The 17,847-nt window shown below is 36.0% G+C and overlaps 2 protein-coding genes across 5 annotated transcripts in view; both read left to right on the top strand.

Moving 5' to 3' along the window:
* The first annotated feature begins 2,168 nt into the window (after window positions 1-2,168).
* On the top strand, window positions 2,169-7,950 carry LOC127988264 (stonustoxin subunit alpha-like). 4 transcript variants are annotated; one of them, XM_052590916.1, is made up of 5 exons: window positions 2,169-2,322; window positions 3,131-3,437; window positions 3,873-3,966; window positions 5,418-5,471; window positions 5,659-7,950. In XM_052590916.1, the coding sequence occupies exons 4-5, from the start codon at window positions 5,426-5,428 to the stop codon at window positions 6,198-6,200; spliced, it is 588 nt and encodes a 195-aa protein (XP_052446876.1). In that variant the 5' UTR covers window positions 2,169-2,322; window positions 3,131-3,437; window positions 3,873-3,966; window positions 5,418-5,425; the 3' UTR covers window positions 6,201-7,950. The 4 variants fall into 4 exon arrangements, with proteins under 4 accessions (XP_052446876.1, XP_052446875.1, XP_052446877.1 ...); XM_052590915.1 differs by having other exon boundaries at window positions 3,131-3,426; XM_052590917.1 differs by having other exon boundaries at window positions 3,131-3,382.
* A 1,822-nt stretch (window positions 7,951-9,772) lies between these two features.
* The window catches only part of add3a (adducin 3 (gamma) a), an 86,612-nt gene continuing 78,537 nt past the window's right edge, over window positions 9,773-17,847 (top strand). The window contains exon 1 of the mRNA XM_052590885.1: window positions 9,773-9,994. The gene's annotated coding sequence lies outside the window, so the exon portion shown is untranslated. The remainder of the gene's footprint in view (window positions 9,995-17,847) is intronic.

The raw sequence follows: 17,847 nt of genomic DNA on the forward strand, positions 1-17,847 counted from the left end.
CAATGGAAAGTAGCTAAAGCCCGTCTGAAAAGTCGCTAAATGTCACTAGATGACGTCATACGTTAATTAACATATTCATAATGTAAGTGCATCGCATTGTCTTGCCTGTCTGTGCTCATGTACTGCATTTTAATGCAGCCATATTATCAATGAAAATGTTTTTATTACTATATTTTAATTTTTCTGGTGTCAGACTATGGAATGAATATTATAATCACTATAATGTTGGAAATGAACAGTCTTTGCAATCTTTGTTACTCTGTCTGAATGAAATTAAAATTTGGCTCTCTAATAATTTTCTTCAGCTTAATGAAAGATAATCTGAAATCATAATATTTGGGCCATCACATTTTAAAGAGTGTGTAGTCAGTATTCTTGCTTCTTTGGAGATGACTCTGAAGGATAATGTGAGAAATCTTGGGGTCATTATTGACTCATCGCTACTCATCGCTACATTTCAGTTAGGTCTTAAGATCGTCAAATCAACTATTGCTAGTTACTCCTCAGTCCAAAAAGAAGTCAAAAGGTGATCGTGCTTTCTCAGTAGCAGGCCCAAAACTGTGGAACAATCTCCCTCTTTATATTCGACAAGCTCCATCAGTGGAGGTCTTTAGGTCTCAGCTAAAGACTTATCTGTTTAGCTTGGCTTTTTAATTAGTTCTTGTTTAATTCTGTATTTTAAAATTTGTATGTCTACTTTGTTTTTATTTTCACAATGTGAAGCACTTTGGGCAACGAAGTTGTGTATAAATGTGCTATACAAATAAATTGAAATTGAAAATTGAAATAATGACTGAAACGCTGTCTTTTTTTAGATGAAAGTGCTGCTCCTCTCTGTGCTCGCTGAACAGAGCAGATGCAGAGAGGTGCGCGCACTGGGAGAGAGAGCTCGTGCTCGTGCGGCAGTACCTCCAGTTACTTGAAGCGCTCTGAAAATTGCCAGTTCACACCAATGCAACGTGATGCTGCGGTGCATCATCTTAATAGCACGACTCTTTGTACTTCTGTCCAACTTCTGACTTTTCGGCTATTTTTGTACCTGGATATATATAATTTGTTGGGTCTAAATATGAATGAGGATAAGGTTGTTGATAAATCGAATTGTTGTTGACTGTTGTTCTTATCATTTAGGGGGGGCTTAGGAACATTTTGGGGTGGCTTCAGCCCCCCTAAAATAGGCCTAATGATGTTCCTGGTTTGAAAGCATGCCATAACATCACATAATTGTAATTTAATGGATTAATAAAGAACTACTTTCAATAGTTGGGTATTTCTCCTAAGTAAATAGGTTAAAAATTGGTACTTGAAAATGTTTTCCCATTTTCTATTCTTCGTTTTCATACAGCCAATTTATTGAACTTATTGAAGACCATGTCTGTGCACAAATAAAATAAAAAAATTGCTAAATGATATTTGAGAATAAAACATAAATATTGAAACTGTCCCCTGTTGTGAGTTGAGTTGCAACATTTCACTTTGTGAAGTGTCAATTGTATATTATATGCACACGTTGCAGCAATGTTGACATGTTGACTTTTAATGGTTTTTTTAAGTATCTTCTGCTCATCTAGCCTATATTTATTTGACCCAAAGCAAATACAGTTAAATTGTTTAATATTTATACTATTTAAAATGACTGTTTTCTATATAAATATATATTAAAATATAATATACTGTATACTTGTGATTTTAAAGCTTATTTTTTAGCATCATTACTCCAGTCACATGCTCCTTCAGAAATCATTCTATATGGTGATTTGCTTCTAAAAACATGTTATTAATAATATTATCATGTTTTCAGCTTACTTTGAAGAATAGAAAGTTCAGAAGAACAACATTGATCTGAAATAGAAATCTTTTGTAACATTATAAATGTCCTTATCACTTTTGATCAATTTAAAGCATCCTTGCTAAATAACAGTATTAACCCCCCCAAACTTATTGAATTTTTTAATTACTGTAGCTTGATATGTAATCACTTATCTGATATATATTGTGATTGGTGGAGACACTATCTTACTTTAACAGTCAGTTCTAAGTGGTATTTTTTGTATAGGCTATAAATGTGTATTTTCGCATTATTTTAGCCCTTAATTTTTTATACAAAGACAGAAAGCGAAAGTAACTTGGTCGTAGGAAGAGGCAGGGCATTATGAGCATGTAATATGAGATGAGTGAGACGTGCAGGAAATGACCTTCCTCTGAATCATCGACTGCGGCAGAGAAACAGGCAGACAGCACTGGAAGCGGCTAATGCTCATCAGATGACAATTCTGTGGAAAATGAATAGAAATTATCATTCTGTCTAAAGAAATATTGCATGTAAGTATATCACTTTTCTTCTAATAAGCACACTTTCTGACTATAAGCCCTATGGATGCTGTTTAGCGGATTACTTTGAATATAAATTAACAGGCGCAGACGTGGCTGAATACAAATGTGTGCTGTTAATCTATTAAAAAGTGCTATGTAATTGAATCAACTGAATGAATGATTCAGTGATAAAATCAGTGATTTGCTTCCACCTAGTTTCATTTTTAAAGTATCATTTCTGTTATTTAAATCAGAGAATATTTCTAATTCTCAACATGCATTTATGAATTTATGCACTCATGCCACCTCTGAGCCTCCTTAAATGTCTATAAACACTTATATGCCACTTTTGTGTTCTTTTATGCCACCTCTGTAGTGCAAATGAATTTTGTTAAGACTGATTTTATTCCATTGGTATCTTTTTTTTCTTATTCCATTTGTTTTATTTAGAAATGTAGAAAAAAAGCTTATAAAAATATCCTTTTAAATATGACATAAAAGATTAAAAGATATACATTCAGAGACACTTTCAAATTTGTCATCTTAACTTGGTACAAGTTGGTACAAACAACTGTACATCTTTACATATACTAAAGAAATGTGTCAAAAACTGACACCTTAACATGGCCAGAATGTGCATTCCTAAACATCCAAAAAGAAACAGAAAAGAAAAGAAAATCACTCTAAATTGCTGTGTTAATGTGGACGAACAGAGCAGGTTAACTTGGCCAAATTTCACATTACGTTTAAAATGTTTTGGCCCCATCCACCTTCCATAGCTGGGATCTTGTGACATTTTGGCTTCCCTTCTCTACAGTGGAAGGAAATGAAATGAAGACATGTCAATAAGCTGGCATCTGATTGGCTGAAGAGTAGAGCACTGCCAGAAAAGTCTTAAAATACACACACAAATCCAGTGAATTTTACAGATGGATGAAGATTTACAAGCTCTGATTCATTAATTAACCCGTCTCACTGAAAGTCACACTGCTTACTTGGAGCTCAGTTTGATTCTTATTCAAGGTTTTGCAAAGCATGTGTAACTAATGGGTGTGGTGCTGTGATAAAGGTCAGTCATTCTTCAAACTCTGATCTTTGACTAAATGCCAACTGGTAAGTCTGAGGTAATTTTTAAATCTCGTAAACCTATAAACCTGAGGGGATATGTTGTTGCACCTTTTGTATTTATTTTCATCACATTTTTACCAACAGTGTATATAGAGAAATTGCATATGTTAAAGATACTACTGTTATTTACCTATGATCATGATATTGTATGCTGTTTTTTTTTTTTTTAGGTTTCAGTTTTCAATCATGTTACTGCAGATTTTAGCCCAAGTAATAACAATATCAAACATATCTGTACCACTTTATGTGAACATTTTATTGAAAGTTACACTGCTCACTGAAAGCTTTGCTCGATTCTAAAGTAATGTTTTCGTAAAGCATAAGTAACCAAGGGGTGTGGTGTATACGTACTTACAGGTCAATTACGTAATCTTGAAGAGTTGTATATTTAGACTGTGCACTTGTAAGTTCACTCATTTGTGTTGTTTCAGCTCTACAAACATTAAACTACAGTCTAAAGGAACTGAACCCAAGTAACAATAACTTTAGGATTCAGGAGTGAAGCTGCTAACCAGAGAAGTTGAGGTAATTTTTAAATCTTATATCTTGTCGCTGTTGGACGGAAACCTTATATGTATCTCCAAACTCTTTACTTTTCAGGAAATGTGAAAAACCCTATAATTTTTTTATAAACACTGTCATTATATTTGGCATCATCATTACATTAATAACAATTCCCCAAAATCAAGCTCAATTAATGAGGATTTTGACCAGTAAATGTCGGACATCTGTATTTTGTCCATAATTAGAAATTTATGAGAATAGTTTTTGTGCTCAAAGAAAACAAAAATAATGACTTTATTCAACAATTTCTTCTCTTGCATGTTAGTGTTCGATGAACATCCATGAGAGTAGCACAATGCATGCGTGTTCATTCCTAAACTAGGTGCAGTGCATCCAAGTTCTTTGTCTGAACGCCAGCTCATGTACAGTATCAGAAGCATCAAGCATATGTCATGGTCCTCATTAAAGGGTTAGTTCACCCAAAAATGAAAATGATGTCATTAATGACTCACCCTCATGTTGTTCCAAACATGTAAGACCTCCTTTTATCTTCAGAACACAGTTTAAGATATTTTAGATTTAGTCCGAGAGCTCTCAGTCCCTCCATTGAAGCTGTGTGTACGGTATACTGTCCATGTCCAGAAAGGTAAGAAAAACATCATCAAATAGTCCATGTGACATCAGAGGGTCAGTTAAAATTTTTTGAAGCATCAAAAATACATTTTGGTCCAAAAAATATCAAAAACTACGACTTTATTCAACATTGTCTTCTCATCCGTGTCTGTTGTAAAACAGTTCAAAACAAAGCAGTTTAGTGATATCTGGTTTGAGAACGAATCATTCGATGTAACCGGATCTTCTTGAACCAGTTCACCAAATCAAACTGAATCATTTGAAATGGTTCGCTTCTCCAATACGCATTAATCCACAAATGACTTAAACTGTTAACTTTTTTAATGTGGCTGACACTCCCTCTGAGTTTAAACAAACCAATATCCCGGAGTAATTCATTTATTCAAACAGTACACTGACTGAACTGCTGTGAAGAGAGAACTGAAGATGAACACCGAGCCGAGCCAGATAACGAACAATAGACTGACTCGTTCACGAGTAAAAAAAAACTGCAGGATTATTCTAAAGTGTTACCCACTGATGCCACATGGACTATTATAACAATGTCCTTACTACTGTACCTTTCTTGGCCATGAATGTAGTAGTTTAGGTTGCTGTCTACGCAGGTTCAGAAAGCTCTCGGATTTCATCAACAATATTTTAATTTGTGTTCTGAAGCTAAAGGTCATACAGCTTTGGAACGACATGATGGTGAATAATTAATAACAGAATTTTCTTTTTTGTGTGAACTATCCGCTTTATTATTTACTGTTCTAGAATTTGTTTGTGTTTTTTTTCTACAACATTACTGGTGAGTGCAATAAACAGAACATGACACATGCTTTTCTTTTTATTTACAGTCAGGATCATGGAACACAGTGGAGAGAACATGAGTAGAGAAGAGCTCCTAAAATGTAGGTCTACACATACGTTTTGTTTTTTACAGGACACCCTTTTACAGAAGACTAGAATAAGATTTAGGTTTACTGTATACATGTGGTCAAAAATGTTTTTGTGGGAACTAAAAGTCCAGTTTGACCAAGTTGATTCTTAAACATAGTTTGTGGTCTTAAATGTGTTCTCTTTTTTGTTTGTGTGCAGATTTCTGTGATCTCACACTGGATCAAAACACAGTACACAATCGTCTCGCTGTTGTAGAGAGCAACAAGAAGTTGATATGTAATCCAGATCCAATGATATATCCTGATAATCCAGAGAGATTTGACGGCCTTCCGCAGGTTCTGTGTAAGGAGCGTCTGTCTGGACGCTGTTACTGGGAGGCTGAATGGAGCGGGTTGGGTGATATGGTCGTGTCTTATGAAGGAATCGGCAGGAAAGGAGAAGGTTTTGAAAGCAGGTTTGGAGCCAATCACAAATCCTGGATTCTGAGCTGTTTCGGGGAGAAACTGATTGCCTGGCATGATAATATGGGAACACACATTCCTCCCCCAGCACCTCCCTTAAACAAATTTGGTGTGTATCTGGACGAGCCGGCCGGGATTCTGTCCTTCTACAGCATCTCTGACAAAAACACACTCAGACACTTACACACATTCAACACCACATTCACTGAACCCCTCTATGCTGGATTTGTGCTGTATACTAATTCAGTGTCTCTCTGTGATGTAAAAAAAACAGGATGAGTCATTTCAATTCACTACGAGATCTACAGTGGCCCCCAAAAAGTACTTGCACTCTTTAAACAAAGCTAATAATATAAAAAAGTGCCCTTTATTTTATTGGACTGTCTATTTACACTAAGTGCAAATGTCTCGCCTTGTTGGCAGAAGCTATTTACACTAACTCCACCCACTAAGATATGCTTGGGATAGTCAACACAACAAAAGATGGCTGTCAAATAACAGCATCAGTGGCGTAAGTGGTAAAATACATAGCACAGACTATTTGACGCAATCGACCCGAGTTCGAATTCACCTCTTGCCAATCTCATTCTTGGCCCTTTTCACATCTCATATTACATCAGAAAGGCATTTCCATTTCATTTTGAAATATCAGGTAGTGTTACGATTATCAGTGCCCATGAACTCCAGTAGAGGGCACTCCACTCAGGACTCTTGTATTTGGTGTCCATTTCCATTCCCTACTCCATTTCCCATAATCCTGTGCTAATTACCGCTAGGTGTTCCCCATTACCACTCCCCTATATATACTGTGTTTGGACTTTCCCTAGAGTTTGTTCTTTCCATGTCTTACTATACCGACTGTGATTCTCTGCTGCCTGCCCCGACCTCTGTCTGTTACTGTTTCTGATTTTGGAAATCCCTTGACATACTTGACGCTGTTCTCTGATTACTGCCTATCTGACCATTCTCTTATTAAATATACTGCAAATGGATCCAAACGTCTCTGACTCCTCGTAACAGTTAGGGTTAGGGTTGGTGTAGGGAGCTGCTTTATTGTCCCAATAAGTCAGCATCCGTTTAATAATTTGACTTAAAATTATAATTTACAATCAATATGTTATTACTGCATAGTGTTTTATAATGTACCAGAGTACTGAGTATTTGCCACTATTTGCAATAAGTAGTATAAATAGCAGAAAATACTGTTTCAACCCAACTTTGCACTTAGGGTAAACAGCATCTATCGTGCAAATAGCTGCTTCCTTATTTTAAGTACACTTATCAACCAAAACGTTTTACAAAATGAGCTTTGTTAGGTTTCAAGATATAATCGTAGAGTCCCTTTGAGTGCACAATGTTGTATCTAACACAATGAAATTCAGATTTTTACGTAAGTGTGACTTAAGTGTCTAAATACTTTCTGGGACCACTGTATGGTAGTTCAGATTTTTATTTTATTTTATTTGTTAGTTACGATGACATCTTCATCTCAAGAACATAACTTGCTTAGAGGGCTAGATATAGAATGCATGTGTTGCATTTTATGATTTTCAGCCAATTTTTCAGTAGTTGGCTTCATTTACAGTCGCTTGATTGACCAGTGCAGAGTTGTGCCAAATGAAAATGGTCTTTTTACTCCTAAAGGTGAAGAATCTAAGGAATCTTCATAGCGTGTGTTGCTTTTTTTTAAAACATTCATTCATCATTTATCATCCATTTTTTATTACTCTTTATCATATAATCTTTTATAATAATCATTTAATACTCATTGGTTTATTCATTGATCAATAATTTTAGATTGTTTTTTTCCCATTGTTTAGTCTTATCACTGTCTGGTTTAAATGGATATGTTTTCACAAGTAAGAGGAGAAAGTCTCCATTTTAAGGGTTTTGAACATCACAGGACGATGCTGTGAAGCTATAATGTTCCATTGCTTCAACTTGTTGGATTTGTGCTGGCTATATATAAAGCCTGAGCATTGAAACATAGGCAACTAAGATTATTCAATAAACTTTACTCATTTTACCACTTTGTTTCCTGCTTTCTGTTCTTTTCTCCATCTGATAGAATGATTGATGACAGAATGATTGCTAGACCAAATGCAGTAAAACACAAATTTTGGATACCAGATAAAACATACATGTTCAAACGGGATCCAGTGTTTGGGGTTAGATCTACTATTATATTATTGTTTGTGAAGTTCACTATTTGTTACTGCTGCTCTGTGCTGGCAGTATAACTTTTTATACTGTGGGGAGTTTTTTTTTTTCCCCTTAATGTTTTCTTTGCTTGTGTACGATTATGATTCAATAACAGCATATGTTGTTCAGATATGTCTTCCCATTTTGTCCTTTTAATAACACTTGTTGGTAAGAACCACCAGTTGAGTCATCATTCAAATCTAAATCGCTGCTTACATGTAGTGTATCGACCAGAAAAGTTAAATACTGAAAAGCTCTGACACAGCACTGATTTCTTCCTGAGATAATTTCTTCATTAGATAGGCCTAGTTTTCACGAGAAGGGCAGTTTACCTTTTTGTAATTCTCTGGATCCGACAAGCCTTTTATTTATTATTTTTTCCACACTCATGCAGTTATGAGCAAAACACAGTTCACAATACAGCATTCGACGTTAAGACCAAGCACGCTTCCGTATTGTAATGTAATACTATTTTCTGTCCACAAGACAGAAGCATTTGCTTATAAAAGGTTAGTAAAGTCTGCAGACATACGCATTAGATTAACCTTTTGAGTGAAATGTATTCTAAATCTATTTAGTATGCCTCGTAGCATTCCAAAAACAAGTTGGTCTAATGCAACAACATTTCTCAAGTTAATGGTCAATATGACTGTGTGGGGCAAATTACTACATGGACCGTAATATTGTATTAACTTATTATTATTTAATTCCAAAAATGGCATTTACAGTATTCAGTATTAATTATTTAATCGAAATGCGAGACAAATTAATGTATTATTAACGTTTATCATTAATCAATGAATAAACAGAGTTGATAAAGTGAACAAATAAAAAGGAGTTTTCAGCGCTGTCTTTTTGTTTTCAAGAATCAATGCAAAATCTAGCATTTTTTTATATAAATAATATAAATATTGTTCTTTTTAAACAAGTTTTGCCCAAAGACCGCTAGCTTAAAATTTGTTTGGCGACTGCAATATTTTGCTCCTCATTCAGACGCGACGGACGCAGAGCAGCGCTGGTTTCCTGCCATATAGTGCGCTTCCTCAGATCGGTGTCTCGCATAAGCCCCTTTCACACTGCACGTCGGACCCGCAATATTCCCGTAACATTGCCTGGTCGCCTTCTGTGTGAAAGCAACCACGTCCCGGAATTGATTACCGAATCGAACCCGGGTCGGGGACATAGTAACATTGCGGTAATCGATCCGGAACGAGCGCTGTGTGAACAAAAGCCAGATCTAATTCGGTATCGAAGTGATGACGCGCGTTATCGCGCGACTTTTTTTACCGGCTGTTTTGAAGGAAGATCAACATTCGCGACGAAAACATATGTGCAAACTGTAATGAAGCAGAGATCAGTTAGTTCCTCACTTTCCGCGCTGACGCAGAGATCGTTTGCTTGCTTCAGTTAAAGTATAACGTGCCAAGCTTTGTCGACTCGTACATTACACGTCACGCGCTGATGTCACGTGTCGTTACGGGATCTTCAAGAGTTGTGTGTGAAAGCACGCACATATACCGGGTCATCACTGGCAGTGTGAAAGTGCCAAATCTAGCGACCAGGGAACAATTACAGGAACACTTTACCCCTGTATTTGCCGGAATGGCAGTGTGAAAGGGGCTTTAGACTTCATGGGTGTCTCGTGACGATCAGCTGATCAGCTGATCAGCTCTTCAAATCAACTGTCCTGAAGTACAGTTCAAAATACAGTAGGTGGCGATATGCAACTGATAAATCATGGTTATAATCCGCCATAAAACTTAGAAGAAGAACAGTTCAAAACGCTCGTGCTGCCTCCCTGCACTGAGCGCGCGCGCGGACTGAATGAAGAAGTAGCTTGCGCATCTCTCCAGACGCGTTGACCATCACAGGTAAGCGACATTCTGTGCGCTCTGCTCGGTGTGTTCGGTGTGTTCCTCAGGCCTCGGTTGGGCTGTGCAGGGCTGTCTGTGGCTGTGTTCAGTGGGTTTGTAGTGTGTGCGGTGTCCCGCGTGGCTTCAGCCGCAGCACAGGGACGCGTTTGAAGCTGCTGCTGAAGCTCCAGCGCGTCCCTCCTGCGCTGCGATGAAGCTGCTGCGGCTCTACAGAGACTCCGGTATGCTCAGACGAGTTCAGTCTCAATAGATTGCTTGATGCAGCAGTGGATATGCATGGGATGTTAGAGGCAGGGGCGATTCTAGGATTTTTTCAACTGGGGGGCACAAGAGGGGCCACGATTAATACAGAGGGGCCAATCTTGTGTTGTTTGAACTGTATATCCAAATCATTTCAAGAGTTCAGTAACCTTTAAAATCAGTAATAAACAGTGATACCCTATTATATTTTAATAGCAGTTTTCACTGCTCTAAATAAAATAAAAAAAAATCAAATACAATTTGTATTCATTTTCACTTTACAAAAGTGAAAGAAAAACTGTAATAAATAAAATAATCCAATGTATGAATAGTGTAGAACTCACAAATAATAATAATATAATTTATTTATAATAGCCTTATATAACATATATATAATAGCCTTATTTATATAAATGCAGAATAACATTAATAATTTATGGAAATAAATACACAATTAATTAATATAACTAACATAAATTTAATATAATTCCATTATATGTTTTTGTTTATTATCCACATCCCATTCAATTTGCATAGCAGCAGTTGCAGTAAATTTGCATTGAATTATAAACAAAATCAACTTATGTCAAGGTTAATTAATCTTGAGCATATTGATTTAAAAATATCATATATCCATACTTTGTTGGAAAGCTACTTGTTCAAAAAGGTAGCTTTAATTTAACATGTAAAATATGTGGATCCTATAAAACAGTTTAGAATAGCTTAATTAGTCCAGTGTTATTTTAGTATTAGTTATTTATTTTGCTATTTAATAATGCATTAAATAATTATGTATGATTTTTTTGAGAATGTTTCTGGGTGTCATCAAATGACTTTTTATCAATAACTTCTGTGAAGGGAGGGAGAGAGAGCTAGAGAGAGCTTTCCAGTGTGCAGACAGCAATCGCGGAGCACCATGGTGATTTAGAACGGCAACTGAATTTATTAGGAATCTACAGACGCAAATAGACTAAAGGTGTAGAAAAATAAAGACCTATATGTGTATTTTGGACTTTTTTTCACCACAAGTCTAAAAGAAGACATGTTACTGAAGACAAACAGCCCCAAATCTCAAAATTGACAAGTAAAAAAAACGATGTTTTTGCATGTGTCTCACCCATATAGACTTTAAAAAAAAAAAGTCTCAAGTGTGGAGCGTTAGATAAACATTACACGATTTGTTTCGTCACCTCACTTGAGTGAAAAAAGTCGCTAATCGACTGCATGATTCAATAATGACTTTATTAGAATTGCTATTATTATTATTTTTTTTAACCATTGCTTTAAATTGCGTTGTTGCCTATATCGGCGCGTTCGGCCGAAAAAAAAAAAAAAAGTAAATCGTAACCCAGTAAACACCTTTTACATTCAGCATCAGAGGAGCATAGTAAATATAATGATTAGCATCTTGGTCTGCTCTAGGAGCTAACATCGTCATCGAACCTGGTCTGTCTAACACCGAAAGACGTTAACGTTAGTACCAAACACTTCTTGCACTGCAACAACTCGCTAATCGAAAAACATAAGCTATTTAAAATAGGTGCTTTTTTCTTTGGAAAACAGCAGCTCGCTATTCTTGGTCCTCGTTGAGAAGCATCGCGACGCAATCATGAGTTATTTACTAAACTGAAAGATTATACTTTGAATTTGTGAGTGACAGACAAGTAGAAGGGTGGGGGCACACTGGGGGGCCAATCAGTTTTCAAGAGGGGCCAGTGCCCCCATGGCCCCTCCCCTGGCTACGCCACTGGTTAGAGGTGAAATAGACATTAATGCATACACTGTCAGTATATGCTCATAAATGTATTAAGATATTTTTAAATATAGAAATAAGTTCTAATATATATATATATATATATATATATATATATATATATGTATATATATATGTGTGTGTGTCAATGGACTTACATTAAAACAATATTGCATATAAATAATTTTTATAAAAAAAAACATTGAATATGCATATAGATATTTAGATGTAATTGTTATTTAAAATGCATTAATATATAATTTAATATTTATCTTTATACATACACAAAAATTAAAATTTATTGAAAAAATAAATCATGTGTATCACAATCACACATCACAAATACCTTTTAAAGGTGACATATCATAAAAAAAATTGGACTTTTTTGGAGGTTTTAAGTGCTATAATCAGCTCCCCAGTGCATCTACCAACAAAGGAAACTTGAAAAAGATGAACACAGTAACATTGTTTTGGTAAACCTTTTTCTGCAAAGCGTTTGAAAACAACGAGTGTTTCTGATTTAGTTAGTAGTCAATTAATGGGGAGATAATCGAAATCGAATCGGTCCGGAAAAATTAATCGTTAGATTAATCGATGCATCGAAAAAATAATCGCTAGATTAATCGTCTAAAAAGTAATCGTTTATCCCAGCCCTAATTGGAATGATTTCTGAAGGATTATGTGACATTGAAGACTTGAGTAAAGGCTGATGAAATATATTTATTTATTTATTTATTTATTTATTTATATACACTCACATACATTACATACATTTTATCTGAATAAGAATAGGCTCAGTATAAATGACCCAAAGTAACTAGTAACTAACTACTTGAGTAGATTTTTTTTTATCCGATACTCTTACTTTTACTCGAGTAAATATTTCTATAAGTACTTTTACTTTTACTGGAGTACAGTTTTTGGGTACTCTACCCACCTCTGGTCATGGGGCCTTTAATCTACACATTTCCACCAAATGGCAACCTCCAGCTCTCTCTCAGGGGGGCAGTGTTTCATATTTTAATGAAGCACCCCTGGGCGCCACCATTGGCTAGCGGCCGGTTATGGACAGGATGAGAAGCTCGCAGGCAATCTTTTACTGTCTATGAGGCTATTGGGGGGACATGGAGGCATGAGGGTCAAAATTGTACAACAAACATTTTGAGGATTCGGTAGGTGATTCAGATTTCTCTTGGCACAGCTATTAGAAGACTTACAATTGTCAGACAGGTTGCTCACGTGACATCTACGTCATCAAGTTCAGTTTGAGCCTCTGCAGTACACTCGACCCCCAGGAAGTGCGTGCTTCTAATTGACTTCACTTGTCTCCATTGACTCCAAATGTCTATGCTAAGTCATCAAGCAAGTGACTTCAACTGTATTTCATCGACTGGCCGCTAGAGGCTGGCTGTAATAGGAAGTCAATCCCATAGACTCTCCATGTTAAAATGCCCAACTGTACAGCAGAAAAAAAAACATGTTTACAGCCTGGTTCAAAAAGTTATTCTAGTCTATATAGCTAATTTTGTCCTTCATGACATCTGTGAGGGGGGATGATTAAAACAAACAAAAATGGCCTCCATAAAATCATTTCTGCCACTCGACAAAGTGTAGCCTAATCATTTTCACAAATACATGCTGTGAAATAAAAAGAAATGTAAAATAAACGATAATATCCCTTTTAAAAATTAACCATGGTTACTAGAGTTAAAGTGGTCATATGATGCGATTTCAAGTTTTCCTTTCTCTTTGGAGTGTAACAAGCTGTTTGTGAATAAATAAGATCCCTAAAGTTGCAAAGATTAAAGTCGCAAACCCAAAGAGATATTCTTTATAAAAGTTAAGACTCGTCCACGCCTTCCTAAAACGCCTTGTTTGAACACGCCCCCAACATGTCTGCGTCACTGTATGGGAAGATTTGCATAACACTTTATGCAAAGGAAGAAGGCACAACTTGAATTCTCGCTGTAGCATTCGGTTGTTAAGTGGTGACATAAGAAGCGCTGTTTCCTGGTCCAAGCCTCAACTCACTTCACTTGAGAGTACTACATCAGCAGTCATTTATGAGCACTGTTTATTCATAATAATCATTTATAGATGCACAATTTTCTGCTAATATTGGTAAGATTTAAAATCAGTGTCACACATTTTAGTCTTGTGTAACTTGAGTCCTTTTTATTCTTTCTCTGTTATTTACTCGCTCTGCGGGTGTGTCCACTTGTCTCTCTTCACACATTTTTCATAAGGAGTGCATGAATATTGCAAATGATCAGGGCAGGGTGAACTTCTTTGTTTAGTTTTTTTTGCTTCAGCTCAGTTTCATCTGGCTCAGTATGCTTTCTGAGGTCAGATACATATAGTAATGCATTTGGAGTATCTGCTATTCAGCCATGTGTAAAGATAAACTCAAATTATAACTGTAATTTTACCTTCTCTTGCCCTGACAAGCTCTGCAAACTATAGTCATATTTCTGTGTGTGTGTCAGTGCTCGACTAAGTATGAAACCATTTGGAAAGCACCAGTCTTTTATTTGAACCTGTCCAGCGGACAAGCATGACTTCATCATTACCTCACAGCTCCCCATTAAAGCTTATCAGAAACAGATGAGCTCCACATGCTGACTGCGTTCTGCCATGGAAACATTTCATTTTGTTTTTGAGGGTGTGTGGAGCGTGTGTGAGTGCTGGTGGTGGTGTTTTTATTGTGCAACTTACTCTCGCTTTCTTTGGTCTTGCCGCTCCATATGAGTCTAATTTCAGGTTTGTTTTATCCTGGGTTTCTTTTGCACTATTTGCATGCGGTGCAGGGACTGAAAGGTTGCTCCCATAGCGAAGCACTTTTTTTAGAATGTAGATGTGTTTTATGCTGCCAATAAACTGGTGTAAATTAGGGATTGTACTTACTACATATTTTAAAATTGACTAACTGTGTTTTATCTGAGTTAAGTCCACTTCCGCCAAGAAATAATAATCACAATAATAATAATAATAATAAAAAAGAAACAACTTTTCCAAGAGGGTTTCCGTGTTAAAACAGCTGAAGTCCATTAGTACAAATGAAAGTGCCACTGTAAACTGAGTCCGTAAATATGAAAAATATAAGTATGTCGAAACAGTTTTCGAGGTGAGTTTGTTTTGATTTGTATCTTTACAGAAAGTGTATGCGATTATAAGGTTAGTATAATGGGGCATATACGCCAAACGTGAGGCATCGCGTCTCTAGACCTGTGCGAGGATGCGTCTGATCCATAGTCTGATCGGGTCTTTTGCATTTGACATTGTATGTAATCTACTTGCGCAAATCGCTGAACTCAGGTTAATACATGATTTATCTTTCCGTCTGATTGATGGCCGTCAGCGGTTGGGTAGAAGACAACAAATCCCATCATTCCACGCTCCTCCTTAGCGTCATCAAACCACACGATTGTTATTGTTTTGGTAGTGCACCCTCTAGTGGCAGGTCCTAAAAACCTGTACCTTTAAAGATGGTTTTTTTTCTTTCTACAGGTTATCTTAATGTTTTTCCATTGTTTTAATTTTAACATTATATTACCATGCCTATTGTATTTTAGATATTAATTCAAGAAGAAACTAATCCAATGTATAGTTGATATTTTAGACTCAATACTAGAAAAGCAATAATTTTATTTTTCAGTTAGTGTTTTCAGCTCGATTATTTTCCATCTAAAAAATATGGTATGCGGTTGCTTCAAACAATGGTATATAAATTATTACATTTAAATTGTGACAATTAATAATCTCAATTACTATTTTAAGGAAATAATCAACAATTATGATTTTTGTCATAATCATGCAGCCCTACTACACTAAACGTTTTTGCAAATTTGTGTCTTTTAACTACAAACGCAAAATACAGTTCATAAGTGATGGACAGGGACATGGAAATCTCCTTTTTCGTTTTGTCTTTGAGAAATGCCTCTTAAGAGAAGAACTCTTATTATCATTGGCCGACCCTTTAAACAAGAGTTTTACAACCTGAAGTCCACTGGACAAAAAACATCTGTATTGACATTCAAGATTCCTGTCGTTCATAGATTTAGATTTATAAACCCACAAGACAGGCGCACAGCAGCAAAATGCGGTCTTCGACATGCCCACATACTGTTCTGCTGGGTTATTTGATTATAGATGAACAAGATAAATGACAGAGTAGCATGAACAAGTCCTGTAGTGTAATTGGATGTGCTAGTGTGGTATAAAACAGCATCATTGTCGGGAATGGCGTGTATGTGGGATAAGGGTCAGAATAATCTCTTTATACATGTGTGGGTGGAAACAAGCCCCATAGAGATGGTTCTCACAGCCATTACACAACTCTATCCCACCACAGGAAGAGAGGGAAGGACAGACCCCATGAGACCGCTTTGGATGTGACACTGAGGACCTCTTTCACAGACTTTGAATGGGGTTATGTCTTGCCTAAGAAACCTTTTCCATGTTCTCTGACACGCTCAACGTCCTTCTGTTCAGAGAAGATGTGACAAGTTTCCACAGTTGAGCTATGTTTCTGTCCTCACTGAAGGAAAAACAGGAAATTGAAACCAGTAAGGAGATGTTTGATGTTTCATTTAGAGCTGTGTGGAACATGATTTTGGAGAAATTAGATTTTGCTGTATTTGCCAAATCAAAGTCATGTGGTGCAACCAATGTGCAGAAACATGCAGAGAGAGAAAAAACATGAAACATGAAATGGAAAAAATACCTGAAGACCCGGTGACTGTCAAAGTCAACAGGTCTCCATTTTATGACTATATTAATTCAGATTGTAAAATGTCATGTGGTGCAACCCCTCAAAACATAATTTATGAATGAATAATTCATCATATACTTTATTTATTATTATAGATATACTTGATAAAAATATAGATTTGATGAGTCAAAACTAACATGAATAGAACTTTTATTTTAGAATAATTTTAGATGTAGTTTAGATTTTCTTGTGTTTGTAGATATAAGTGTTTTCCTCAACTTCAGGCACTTTATTTTTCTATTTATTTATTTATTTATTTATTTGTGTTTAACATTATCATTATGGTATTAAACATACTAAACATATAAATAAAGTAATTTAAAATAAGTTCACATTTTTAATATTTATTGTGAAAATGAATATTTTATTTTATTTATTCTTTTGTTTAAAATTGGGGCGTAATTTCCACACCAAATAGATTTCTGTGATTTCTATGGGTTATATGCACTGCTGTTAAAAAGTCTGCAAGGTTTTCATGTTTGAAAGAAAGAAGTTAATACTTTTATTCAGCAAGGATTTATTTTACTTGGTTACACCGCATGACAATTTAGAGTCAAATGTAAACTTTTGTTTAAAATGGTGGATTCATTTTTCAAAAGCATCAAGAATAAAGGGAGTATGTTTCTATGAACTTAGCATTTCCGTTTTGTTGTTTTACCTTTTAGAAATCATAAGTTAGCAAGCTAATAGCCTAGCCTATTAGCGTAGCATGGTAATACGTGATTAAGAAAAGCTCTTTAGATTAGCACAAACAATAATTAACAATGAAAATGCTGCATTTTTGACAAGGGAACTAAAGTTTCTCTCTGAAATTTCACCTAGATTTCAATCACAGATGCTGGATGAACTGCTCTTTCTTGTCAGGTTTGATACTTTTTGGTTTCTGTGGGAATCCGAATTCCTCCTCTGGAGTGGCACTCGGGGTTCCTCCGGTCCGGCTGAATTCCTGCTAGCAGAGAATCCATTTGCATTGATATTAGCCGCCCTTCACCATGGTTACGAGGTCGTACCCCGACCATGAGGAAGAGGGAAAAAAAAACCAACACAAGATGCCAAGAGCTGACTCAAATGAGTTTGAGCCGAAAA

Source organism: Carassius gibelio, chromosome B22 (assembly GCF_023724105.1).
Source record: "Carassius gibelio isolate Cgi1373 ecotype wild population from Czech Republic chromosome B22, carGib1.2-hapl.c, whole genome shotgun sequence".
In the NCBI taxonomy this organism is placed as follows: Eukaryota; Metazoa; Chordata; class Actinopteri; order Cypriniformes; family Cyprinidae; genus Carassius; species Carassius gibelio.

What these genes read in the sequence shown, in the direction of transcription:
- LOC127988264 (XM_052590916.1), top strand. Translation starts at nt 5,426, where the DNA reads ATGGAACACAGTGGAGAGAACATGAGTAGAGAAGAGCTCCTAAAAT. An exon ending in TAGAGAAGAGCTCCTAAAAT is followed by an intron (nt 5,472 to 5,658) that starts GTAGGTCTACAC and finishes GTTTGTGTGCAG; the next exon opens with ATTTCTGTGATCTCACACTG.